The sequence below is a fragment of the Monodelphis domestica genome, chromosome 3 (assembly GCF_027887165.1).
Source record: "Monodelphis domestica isolate mMonDom1 chromosome 3, mMonDom1.pri, whole genome shotgun sequence".
NCBI lineage: Eukaryota > Metazoa > Chordata > Mammalia > Didelphimorphia > Didelphidae > Monodelphis > Monodelphis domestica.
Genome location: NC_077229.1, coordinates 267,520,860 through 267,534,704, shown reverse-complemented (window position 1 = coordinate 267,534,704; position 13,845 = coordinate 267,520,860). Strand labels below are relative to the sequence as shown.

At 37.0% G+C, this 13,845-nt stretch overlaps 1 protein-coding gene across 2 annotated transcripts in view; it reads right to left on the bottom strand.

Moving 5' to 3' along the window:
* Positions 1–13,845, bottom strand: part of MYOM1 (myomesin 1) — a 181,679-nt gene that overhangs the window by 151,314 nt on the left and 16,520 nt on the right. For both annotated transcript variants that reach the window (XM_056823747.1, XM_056823748.1), the window contains exon 3: positions 2,255–2,395. In XM_056823747.1, the coding sequence (XP_056679725.1) occupies positions 2,255–2,395 (141 nt within the window). The remainder of the gene's footprint in view (positions 1–2,254; positions 2,396–13,845) is intronic.

Here is a 13,845-nt window from a genome sequence, read left to right as displayed (position 1 = left end):
TCTTGATTTATATTCCTAAGGATGGCATGTCCAAAATAACTAGTAAGCATTGCGGTATACCTGCACAGGCACACCAAGTGACTAGGTGGTACAATGGGTAGAAAAGTGGGCTTGGAAACAGAAAGACTCATCTCCATGAGTTCAAATCTGGTGTCAGACACTGTAGTAATTAAAATGGTAGATGCCTTAAACTGTAAGAGTTAAAATGGTTGAGGTTGTAAATTGTGATAGATATAAGAGAGAGTGAGTAAATTTGACCGCAGAAAATATGTTTCACTACAGTGTCTTGGTTTTTAAATCAAATATAAGGTGGTCGCCAGGGAAATATTCCCAATTATTCAAATGCCCAAGTCAACTGGGTTTATAGAGATTTTAATTAATACAAATGTGGAATTAAAGAAAAGAGAGAAAGAGAGAAAAAGGAAATAAGTATGAAGGGCCTTAAGCCAACATGGCCTAGGCCTGAGTCTTAAGAGAGAGAGATCAGTCAGTCAGTCTTTTAACACTCACCACAAGGTCTGCCTAAGCAAGGATTCTAGTGACACCAGGCCAGCATCATCTCAGCTGCTTTTCACCAGCTCTCTCCTCCATCTGAATGTTTCAGAATTAGTCCTTCCTCAATCTGAATGTTTCAGAATGAGTCCTCCTCCATCTGAATGTTTCAGAATGACCTCCAGCTCTTCTCTGAGCTCTTATTTTTAAGGGCAAAATCTCCTATGTCACCTCCCCTAAGTTCTTCCATCTACCAATCACTGTAGATGTTTTCCAAAAGACAGCCCATTTTGAATTCACAGCTGAGTAGATTAATCTCTTTAGTAAGTCAGAAAAAAAATGCTGCTGTGTCGACTAATTTCATTAAGAGAAAACCTCTGAGTAAGTTTTTACCTTTTAGGTCTAAGAAATTTATAAGTTGCCCCACCTTTATAGGCACCTAGCATCCCATTGTATCAATTCCAAAATAGGCATGGCTCAAAGAACTCCTTTCCTTTATAAGTATGGTTTTCAAGTACTTTCATTGTTTAGCAAGGAGTTTTCTGCCCTAAAGCAGTCTTAAGTAGGGGGTGGAGTAGGGATATTCCCATAGCAAGGAGTTTTCACATTCAAGTAGAGTTCTCACTATCTGGTAGGGAATTATTTCAAGTAGGGAATTGGAGGATTCCTCAATGTGGAGTAAAGTTTTTAACATTCATAAGTCTGTGAAATTTTAAGGTTTACAATACTTATTAGCTAAGTGACCCTGGGCAAGTCATTTATCCCTTTTAGCCTCTGTCTCCTCCTCTGTAAAATGAGCTGAAGAAGGAAATGGTAAACCACTCCAATATCTCTGCCAAGAAAATTCCAATGGGGTCACCAAGAATAGGACACAAATGAAAAAACATTTTTTTAGAACAGCTAGATGACACAGTGGATAGAGTGCTAGCCCTGAAAACAAGAGAAATTGAGTTAAAATCTGGCCCCAGACACTTAATAGCTATTTGACCCTGGGCAAGTCACTCAACCACCTCACACCTGTTAGATTGGCCAATCTGACAGTAAAGGAAAGTGGTAAATGTTGGAAGGGATGTGGCAAAATTGAGACCCTAATGCATTGTTGGTGGAGTTGTAAACTGATCCAACCATTCTGGAGGGCAATTTGGAATTATGCCCAAAGGGCTATAAAATAAGCATGCCCTTTGATCCAGTAATACCACTACTAAGTCTGTATCTCAAAGAGATAATTTTTTAAAAGGAGAAAGAACCTACTTGTACAAAAATATTTATAGCTGCTCTTTTTGTAGTGGAAAAGAATTGGAAATTGAGGGGATGTCCATCAATTAGGGGATGGATGAATAAATTGTGGTATATGTTGGTAATGGAATATTATTGTGCTATTAGAAATGATAAGCAAAATGATTTCAGTTAAAGTAGGAAAGATCTATGGAACTGATGCAGAGCAAACTAAGCAGAAGTGGGAGCACATTGTACACAATAACAGCAATATTGGGTGGTGATTATCTGTGAAATCTTGGTTACTCTCAACAATGCAACAATCTGGGACAATTCTGAAAAACTTACGATGGGGAGTGCTATATCTACCTCCTAAGAAAGAACTGTCAGAGTCATCTTCCACATCAGGGTATTATTCATAGTTTTATTTGGGGATTTTGGTTATGTATAACTTTGCTCTTGCAATAATGACCAATATGGAAGTATGTTTTGCATGACAATAAAAGAATGAAAAAAATGATAGTACCAAAAGGAGAAGCATACATACCGCCCTGAGAAGATAGGTACCACGTAGTCTTTTGGCTGGTTTTCTTTCTCTTCTCCAGAGACAAGACTTTTTTTTACCCTTTTTGCTTTGGGACTTGACTTGGAGGAATAATCTTCTATCATTAGAGCAGAATCTGTAAGTCTGAAATAAAACCCCTGAGGTCAGACTCTAATGATATGGAAAGATATATTCAGAATACATACACACACAAATTTACCTTTAACTTGGAAAACATTTCATAGGCTCTTAGATTCTGAATAATTTTCTTTCTAGTCCAGAGACCATTAAATGTGGGTGGACACATACAAAAGTAACTGAAAATAATGTTTTCACATATGCATATAAAGAAACGGTTTGGGCTATATTTAAAACTAATAAGAGAATAAAATCAATGTTGTCCTAGAAGAAAGTTTGAAAGTTAAAAAAACAGGCCTTTTACAATCATTCTTTTGGCTTAGTGTTCTAAGCAGCTAGGTGGCACAGGGAATAGAATGCAGGACCAGGAGTCAGGAAGACTTGAGTTCAAATCCAATCTCAGAAACTTACTAGCTGTGTGATTCTGAGCAAGTCACTTAAATTTTGTCCACATCAGTTTCTTCATCTGTCAAATGAACTGGAGAAGAAAATGGCAATAACATTTGCAAAGAAAACCCCTAATGGAATCATGAAGAATTAAACAAAAATGAAATTACCAAACAACAATAGAACTCTCATAGTTGATGTTCATTCTTAGTTGATGTTTTTCTCTTTTAAGCAAAAGAATCTATATCCCAATCTAGATTACATTTATTTGCATGACTTCAGGTCCCCTGGTTAGAAATTCAATTTAATTAATACCAATTTACTGCCTTGAACATGACAGATACTTTGGGAGACTCAAAGACAAAGGTGCATCTGCTATTCTTACGGAGCTTATACTCTCATAGTATCCCTTGTATCCTTTAAAACTCTGTTCAGGTGCCACCTTTTACATGAAGTCTTTCCCTAATGCTTGCAGATGAGTCGTCCTGTCCCCAGGCCTAGCATTCTATCTCCTGTGCCACCTACCTGTACTGTTCCTCACACTGCAAGGACTTTTGAAAAGTTTTGTTGAATTGAATTGAATGGCAAGTCTAATTTTAATGATTCATGGCACTGTGAGGATGTAAACTAGGTAGTGTCACTTATTTACTCTTTCTGCTTTAAGCATAGCAACATATATTTAGCACAGAGCCTAGAACATGGAAAGTGCTTTATCTATCCATCTAGAAATCAGTCTTGATATCTTTTTTCAGCATTTATATAGCATTTAAAGTTTGCAAGGCTTTTTATAAATATTATCTCATTTTATCCTCACAACAACCCTAGAAGATAATATATCTTTCTTTTTTTAAACCCTTACCTTCTATCTTAGAATCAATACTGTGTATTGGCTCCAAGGCAAAAGAGTGGTAAGGGCTAGGCAAAGGGGGTTATGTGACTTGTCCTGGGTCATACAGCTGGGAAGTATCTGAGGTCACATTTGAACCTAGAACCTCTCATCTCTAGACCTGGCTCACAAACCACTGAGTCACCTACCTGCCCCCACATACATTTTACAGATGATGAAACTGAGATGGATAGAGGTGAAGTGACAAGACTGAGGTCACAGAGCTAGTAAATGTTTGAGACTGGGTTTAAATTCATATTTTCTTGACTTCAGATCTGGTACTCTATTCACTGCCCTTCCTAACTACCATCAGATAATGCCATCTATAAAATGTAAGTGATAAATTACAATCATGTCCACAAAATTTTCTTTCTTTAAGTACTTGAATCCTAAAAAAGAAAATATTTTTTAAAATTTCTTTTAATAGGGAAAGTTTATTATCAAGAAGCCTATTTTTTTTTCTTTTTGCTTTGGGGACATTCAAACCAGTTCTTTGGTAGTCTTTTATCAAAAAACAAAAATTAACAACCAGACTACATGTTTCCAAGAAAGCTCATGAAAGATCTCAGAATAAAGGACTTAAGGGGGGCTGCAGGGTGGCTTAGTGGATAGAGAGTCATGCTAGGGATAGGGGTTTGGGGTTCATATCTAGCATCAGACACTTCTTAGCTGTGTGACACTGGACAAGTCACAACCCCCATTGCCTAGCCTTTACCATTCTTCTGTCTTGGAACAAATACATGATATTAATTTTAAGAAAGAAGGTTCCCAGCTTTTGGAGCAAAAATCCACTATTTGACAAAAACTGCTGGGAAAATTGGACGACAATATGGAAGAGATTGGTTTTGGATCAACATCTCACACCCTACACCAAGATAAATTCAGAATGGGTGAATGACTTGAATATAAAGAAGGAAACTATAAGTAAAGTAAATGAACACAGAATAGTATAGTTGTCAGATCTTTGGGAAAGGAAAGATTTTTAAGACCAAGCAAGAGTTAGAAAAAATTAAAAAATGTAAAATAAATAATTTTGATTACATTAAATTAAAAAGGTTTTGTACAAACAAAACCAATGCAACCAACATTAGAAGGGAAGCAACAAATTGGGGGAAAATCTTCATAACAAAAACCTCTGACAAAAATCTAATTACTCAAATTTATAAAGAGTTAAATCAATTGTACAAAAAATCAAGCCATTCCCCAATTGATAAATGGGCAAGGGACATGAATAGGAAATTTTCAGATTAAAAAAATCAAAACTATTAATAAACGTATTCTAAATCTCTTATAATCAGAGAAAGTATTCTAAATCTCTTATAATCAGAGAAATGCAAATCAAAACAACTCTGAGATATCACCTCACACCTAGCATATTGGTTAACATGGCAGCAAAGGAAAGTAATGAATGGTGGAGGGGATGTTGCAAAGTTGGGACATTAATTCATTGCTGGTAGAGTTGTGAATTGATCCAACCATTCTGGAGGGCAATTTGGAACTATGCCCAAAGGGCACTAAAAGACTGTCTGCCCTTTGATCAAGCCATAACACTGCTGGGTTTGTACCCCAAAGAGATAATAAGGAAAAAAGACCTGTACAAGAATATTCATAGCTGCGCTCTTTGTAGTGGCAAAAAATTGGAAAATAAGGCATGCCCTTTGATTGGGGTATGGCTGAACAAATTGTGGTACATGTCGGGGATGGAATACTATTGTGCTCAAAGGAATAATAAACTGGAGGAATTCCCTGTGAACTGGAATGACCTCCAGGAATTGATGCAGAGCAGAAGGAGCAGAGGGACAACATTGTACACAGAGACTGATACACTGTGGTACAATTGAATGTAATGGACTTCTCCATTAGTGGCAATGCAGTGATCCAGGACAATTCAGAGGGGTTTATGAGAAAGAACACTATCCACATTCAGAGGAAGAACTGTGGGAGCAGAAACATAGAAGAAAAACAATTGCTTGATCACATGGGTCAATAGGGATATGATTCAGGATATAGACTCTAAACAATCACCCTAGTACAAACATCAACAATATGGAAATAGGTTTTGATCAAGGACACATGTAATACCAGTGGAATTGTGTGTTGGCTATGGGAGGGGGTAGGGGGATAGGAGGGAAAGAACATGATTTGTAACCAAAGAAAAATATTCTAAATTGATTAATTAAATAAATTTTTCAAAAAAAAAAGAAAGAAGGTAAGGATCTAAAAAAAGAAAAAAAATTTAAAACATGAAGTTCAAGAACAATCAAGAAAACTCATTGAACCCAGTAGCTCTGGAGAAGATGCCATTTTGAAGACACTGACAGTTTCATAATAATATGACACTGATGATTCTAAAGAAATTAGACTATATGGGCTATATCCTATCATGTTTAGTAAAATATGAAATCTGATGATGACTAATATTTAAGATTGAGTTTTTTAGAATAATTGTCTATGCTATATAAATTTTAAATTCTTTTACCTTTTAATTCTTCCTGGAGCCATCTGAAACTATTTGACCTTTTAGTTTGAAATGCTTTAAAATGAAAATAACACACACAAAACAAGAAACTCCTACAAAAAGTCTTTTCATTTTTCAGCAAATTCCTTTGCTCCCTGCCTCCAGTAGATTCTAACCTTGGTAAAACACTTGATTCAAATTTTATATGGGAAGATTTTATTATTTTTTTTAAGTTATGTGGAGGTAGCTGGGTGGCTCAGTGAATTGAGAGCCAGGCCTAGAGATGGGAGATTGTGGGTTCAAATTTGAGCTCAGACACTTCCTAGCTGTGTGACCCTGGGCAAGTCACTTAATCCCCATTGCTTAGCCCTTGCCGCTCTTCTGCTTTGGAACCAATACACAGGATTGAATATCAGATGCAAGGGAAGGTTTAAAAAAGAAGTTATAAGCATTTCTGCCCCAATGTAAAGTGTTTTTTCCCCCTACCTTTACCTTTCTGAGTTTAATTGATAGAAAAAAAATTGACTCTAGAGAATGACTGTAGGATAGGGGATTAGGGATTGTATGAGTCCCTGTGTGAATCTGACTCTGGATGTGCAGGAATAAGTGTATATATATAGAAATGTAAAAATATGTATATATGTATGTACATACGTGTATATAATTAAATATATTTTAAATATTTTCCTGAACTCTCCAACTTCATATGGTGCTGTTTTCTACACTGTAAATTCCACAATCAACATGCATGTGCTTGTTTGAAGCAATGCTGATCACATTACATTACACTGCCTGGGACATGCTATGCCAGTAGCTGTCAAAGAGAGAATATAGACAAGCCAAGGATAATACCCCACAGAGCCTCTCTTGATTCTTCCAGTGAAGAAAATTTGTCCTTCTCTGAACTTTCATGACACAGCTTATACCTCTCTTATGGAAGTAACTACAAGGCAAAATTGAATGTTACCTGTGTGCTTCTTGGACATAGATGTCTTTAAAAAAAACTCCCTCAGTACTTAGTATATGTTACTTATTAAGCACCTACTATGTACTTTGCTAGCTAATTTAATTAAGAACCTACTATGTACTCTGCTAATTATTTAATTAGCTAGATTATTTAGCCAGTTTAATTAGCTAGTTAATTAATTATAAGCATTAATCAAACCAAATTTGTTGAAATTCCCCAGGAATTCTCAATAGTAATAATAGTTAATCAAATAGTTAGTAATAATAATAGTTAGCAATTATGTGGTGCTTTAAGGTTTGCAAAGGATCCTATGTATATTATCTCCTTTGATCCTCACAACAGATATACAAGTTAATGCTATTATTATCCTCATTTTACAGATTAGAAAGTAACAGAATGATTGTCAGGTAGAGTTCAGGACCTTCCCCTTACAATATGGAAATGCGTTTTGCAAAAAGCACTGCTATAACTTATTTCAAAGTATATTGCCTTGATGGGGGAAGGAGGGAAGGAGAGAATCTGAATTGTAAAATGTCAAATGACAATGATAAAAAATTGTTTCTACATGTGATTGAAAAAATTAAATTAAATTTAAAAGATAAAAGGCTCTTCCCCTCACTAGCTCCTTGACCCTATTAGGAAAGGCACTTAACTTTGGAGATCTTCAGTTATCTCATCAAAGTACTGGGGACTGGCATGAGCATGGGAGCACTTCTAATGAAGTCTCCCCAGTAGAGGACATTTAGTCTACTTAACTTTTGGGAGACACATGATAATGTGTAAAAGAAATTATTTGGAGTGGCCTTGGAATCTACTTAGGGATTCTATAACTAGCTTTAGTCTGCTTAGGAGAAGACTTTTTCAATTAGCCAGAACAAGAGGAGCCTTCAAATAAGCAGTAGGTACCAGAAACTCAGCCAGCTTCTCTTTGGCTGTATTTTTATTTTGGCTTATCTATCTTAATGGATTTCTCATGTGGTTTGATTCCTTTGCTAATAGTTGTAAAGGGAAAGGCCTGGGACCCTCCAAACACCTATAGGGAATATCTATTTTTGTGAATATATACATATGTATTTTGTGAAAAGAGACATTAGTCTAAGTTTAATCTTTTCCATTTTTGGTGGAGACTGGAGACTTCAAACTTGTTGGTTTTGGAAGGTCAAAAGGGTGAGTCTCCAGGAGTTTGGGAGTCTGAGTCTACACTGGAATCCATAGTCAACCCATGGTTGGAGGAGCAAGGAGTTACCTTCAGGGTCAAGCCTAGCAGAAGCTGAAACAAGGACTCATCCAGAAGGTGACTTCTGCATTTGGAAGTAAATACCAACATCATATAGAAACTGTGCAAAGAGTAGATCTACTCCACTGAGATCAAGGTAAGGGGATACATGCCCCAACTTATAAGGAAGAAATACTTATTATTTTGTTGTTACCTTATCTCAGAAGTAAATATCCTTTTGTAAAAGCTAGGAAGAGTCCAGGCCAGATTTGTATCCAGGACCTCCTAATCTGTAGACTTCCTCCACTGAGTCACCTTCACCATTCATTTTCAAAGAGGACCAAAGACACCACAGGGTGTGTCTTGACCAGTGTGTGAAATGGATTTAAGTGAGGAAAAAGTACACAGTCTCCAGAGTCATTGAAGTCCAGCGGCAAGACAAAAGTCAAGACAAATGGTGATGGTTTAGGATAGTTTGGGATGTCTTGGCATCTTCCATGTCTAACTAGGCTCTAAAGTGCTCCACAGTGACTGCTTCCACCATCTTCAGGGGCTTGGAATGAATTGTTCTCATCCACCCTTTCCACCAGAGGAAGCCTTCATGTGCCTAGAGCAGATGCCCCACAATTCATGATATGGCTGATCATACCTAATGGATGCAAACTCCTTTGCAAAGTTTCGAACACTAAATATATGTGTTATTACTAATCATATTCTATATGAAGACAATTGTTTGCCATTGTTTGAAATCTCTGTAGCAGTTTTGCCAGTGGCCACTACATTAAAGTTACCTTCCACACTTACGTTGGCTCTTCTTCCTCTTGTTTCAACCAGAAAGAGTATACTGTATTAGAAAAGGTCAAAGCCTCTGCAGTGACTGCTTCAGACCTCAAAGAGGCCCTAGGCCCCTGTGGGGAAGCTCAGTTACACTGTGCTGCTGCTCTGCCTGGCCAGCAAGAAGGTACAAATTCTACAGGGTGTCCAAATCTGCAAAAATGGACCTGACATTTTAACTGAGAGGCACTGGAGAACACCAGCCCTGCTCCTCCTGGATCTTCAGCTGAAACACTCAATTCAAATCGCATAAAAGGAAATGCATTCCTTCTCCAGTACATGGTTCACTTATCTAAGCAAGGCTGCCATCGACCCCTGGGCTCCTCATCTTATCTCAACATAACCCAAGCATGAATTTAATAGACAAGAGGCAGCTAAAATATAAAGACATTTTTGTGTCAAGGATACCAAAAATGCAAAAGAAAAGAAAAGAAAATACTAATTGATTATATAGAATAAAAAGATAATTGTCTTTCTCCCACTAAGTCCTACATTTCTCCCTCAACAAACAAGTCAAGACATACTCCAGGTTAGAGTGGTGGGAGAAGTTGAAAAAAGGAGTTGGTACCATCCTAATATTGTTCCTCCTGGACCACAATTTTAGGTTTTTGTGATCCTTTATGCGACTGAATGGCTTTATAGAAGGCAATGCTGACTTTATATTATCATTAGATTTTTCTTTAGTCTCTCACACTCCTGAGAATGTTGTCAGTCATCATTTTGATGGACATGAAGACTTCAAATTCTTTAAGGAAAATTCTAGCATCTCATGTTGATTTTTCATTACACCATGACCAGGGTTGTAGTTTGAATTTGGGGTTGGGGTTTTTGTTTGTTTGTTTGTTTGTTTTTGGTACTAAGTCATGGATAGTAATGTGATTTTCTTGGAGTAGAAGTTAAAAAACAATACTCCCCTCACCCAGCAATCATTGAAAAGAAGATAAAAAAGCATAACGTTATCTTCCTACTCAATTTTCAAGCAAACCCAATTTTTCATAACATCTTAGTTCAATTTCGTTTTCACCAATAAGATTTCACCACTTGTAGCTCTGAATTAGTGTCTAGATTTCAAGACTTATGCAATTTCAACATTGATTACTCTGCACAGATATAATAAAGCAAAGGGATTCCTAAAATCTACCTACAGTCTACTGGAATGGGAACTAATGGGAAATAATCCTCTAAAGTACACCTCCAAAGTCAGTGTGTTCTGTCACTCATCAGATTGACTAAGATGACAAAGAAAAGAAAATGACAAATGCTAGAAAAGCTGCGGGGGAAATAGGTACATAATTGCACTGTTGGTAAAGCTGTGAACTGGTCTAGCCACTATGGAAAACAATTTGGTACTATGCCCAAAAAACTGTATTAAACTCTGCATTCCCTTTGACCCAGAGATACTGATGAAAGATCTGTACTCCAAAGAAGTCAAAGAGAATGGCAAAAGATCTATATATATGAAAATATTTATATCAGCAATTTATATCATATAAATAATTATAAGGATGCCTATTAATTGGAGAATGACTAAATGAGTTGTGATATATGGATGTGAATGAATACCATTGTCCTGCAAGAAATGATGAAGGTTTCAGAAAACCCAGGAAAACTATATAAACTGGTGCAGAGAGAAGTGGGCAGAACCAGGAGGATAATGTGTACAGTAACAGCAATGCTGTAGAAATAATCAACTTTGAAAGATAATAACTCTGAAGAACACAATAAGCAGTCACAGTTCCAAAGGACTCATGAGGAAACATACTATCCACCCCCCAAAAAGAGTTAATGAATTCAGAATGCAAGGTGAAGCTAATTTTCTTCTCTTCCTTTTTCCTTTCTTCTTTTCTTTTCTTTTCTTTTTTTGGACAGGCTAATATGGAAATTTGTTTGCCCAACTATACATATTTGTAATGGATTTTATTTTTCTTTCTCAATGGGTAAAGGAGAGAGAGGAAGAAGAAAATGGATTTGGCAGTGAAGATTAAAGTAAATCTTAAAAAAAAACCAAAGTCAATTGTTTCAAAAAATCCAAACGGTCTCTTCCTCAGCCTCTTGATTAGTAGACATTTAGTATTGAAATGTTTCTCCCAGAGAGTGCAAAAGACCTCTGTGGAGATTCTGAGAGAATTGAGCAAAACCATAACTTGGATGAGGAGAATGAGGTTTTGCCCTAAGGCTCCAACATCTGTGCTTCATTTGGAAGAAAGTATGATTATTTCAACAGGAATTTCTGGCACCTTTGTGCCAGGGCTAGATTTTTATTCAAGCACAGCAGGAGAGGATGTGATCCAACTCTCACTTCCTCAGGAGTATGGGATAGGCAGGAGGCAGGAGAGTTCATTGTCTTTTCCCCAAAATTTATTTATCCACATCTTTCTGATTACTACTAAAGGTAACTCCCTCCTCTCAGGCACCCAGGCTCACAGCTATGGTGTCATCCTTGATTCCTCATTCTCACATACCAGCCCCATTTCCAATGCATTGTCAAATCTTGTTGTTTCTATTTTCACATCATCTCTTGTATACATCCCCTTTTCTCTATCCAGACAGCAACCATCCCGTTACAGAACATTTCACACCTAGACTATTAGAATAATCCAGTTGGTTTCTCTGCTTTGAGTCCTATTCTTTCTATCTTCACAACATTTCTCATAGAATTCCCTTTCTCTCCTTTGCATAGCCTCCAACCTGGTGTAGGACCTCATTACCTCATGTCTCCACTATCGCAATAGCCTACTGGTTGTTCTCCAAAATGATCTTCCTATAAAGCAGATATGACAATGCTACTCCACAATAAACTCTAGTAGCTCTCTATTACTTCCAAGATCAAATCTAAAATCTTGTTTGTCCTTCAAAGCACTTTACAATCTGGTCCCTTTCTACTTTTCTAGTCTTCTTTCCCCTCACAAACTTATGGTCCGTATACAAAAGGTTGCCTTCTGTTTCTCACACACAACACTACATCTCACAACACCATGCATCTGCATTGACTCCATATCCTCCATTCCTAAAATGTTTTCCCTCTCTGCCTCTGCCTACTGGTTTTCCTAGCTTCCTTCAAGATTCAGTTCAAGAGGCCAGCTAGATGGCTCAGTGGGTTGAAAGCCAGGCTCTCTCAATGATGGAAAATCTTGGGTTCAAATCTGACCTCAGATACTTCCTAGCTATGTGGCCTTGGGCAAGTGGCTTAACCCTCATTGCCTAATGCTTACCACTTTTATGCCTTGGAACCAATATACCATATTGATTCTAAGATGGAAGGAAAGGGTTTAAAAAAAATACAAATAAAGAATTAGTTCAAGTCCCATCTCCTTCAGGAGTCCTTTCCTAGTCATCCCCCTACCTCCTACTTACTTTCCTCCAAAATTACTTTCCATTTACACTCTATGTGTCTTGTGTATACTTGCTTGCATATTATACACCAATTAGAAGGTAAACTCCTTGACAGAAGATATTTTTGTCTTTCTTTGTTTTGCCAAAATTTATTACATTTTCTGGCATATAGGAAATGTCTAATGAATTCTAACTGTCTGACTGACTCTTATTCCCAGAATCCTGACCCAAAGTGGTCCCCCCTACCTTCCTCCCCCTAAGTCCAATGGTGGAATAATTGCCTAATTCTCCTAAAAAAAACCCTAAATAACTCTCCTCCATGCCACTGCCACCTTACCCCTAGCCCCTGTTCAATTACTTTTGCCTGAGGAGAAAAAATTCCTAGTTATAACTCTGGAATCTAGTTTTCCGAACTAAGACGAACAAAGATCAAAAGATCCAAGGGCTTTTCCAGCTCTGACATTCTATGATTCTAGGATATAGACAAATTCCAATGTGACTATTTGGAATGACTACAGGAAATGTTAGTAAGGCACCTGACTCTTTTTTGGGAGTAAAGGGGAGGAAGATCTCAGTTCTGACATTAACTCAAGGTTCTTTTAACCCCAATTCTAATCATGCCCAATGTTAGAAATTAGGTATGGGGGCTTCCTGATCAGATGTGTACTGTGCCCAGCAATTCCAGTAACCCCACATAATTTTCGGTGTGAATACAGATTGGGAATTAGTGATTGCTCTTCACAAAAGAGTAATGTCAAAAGAGTCAGGCAATATGTTCTTACTATCATTCTGCCATAACAGGCTGTTTAAGAAAAAACAAATAAAGATATGTAAGAATGAAAAGTTGTGAAGGTTATCTTAGGAAAAGAATTCTCCTTTTCCATGAGGTTTCTTCTCTGGGTTTTGGAAATGATTAAGAATTCTAGAGGTTACTTCCAGAAAGCTTAAAAAAAAATACAAACATTCCTGAAGGCACATTATTCATGTCTAAGATAATAGCTAAACTGACAGATAAATATTAGCTACTAGGTTTTCTCATAGAATTTTCATTTTTGCATGCTTTTGGGAACCAAATTAAGAAAACATGCAATTTCATGAATATTTCATACATAATACTCTTTAGAAATTCTTCAATGGCTGAGAAAGCAAATAAGTCTTCTGAGTTACAGCTCTAAGCTGACTTTCACATTAATGATTAATGGCAACATGTTATGGAAAATACCTATCTTCTTCAGACCTCCTTAAGCATAGGCAGTACAAGAAAATGGATATCTATGGTGCCTTCCTTCTTTAGGACACAACAGCTGTTTCCCTTATCAAGGGGAACCTTCTGGGTTTGGTCTTTTTTTTTTTTTAACCACAGTCACAGAGCATT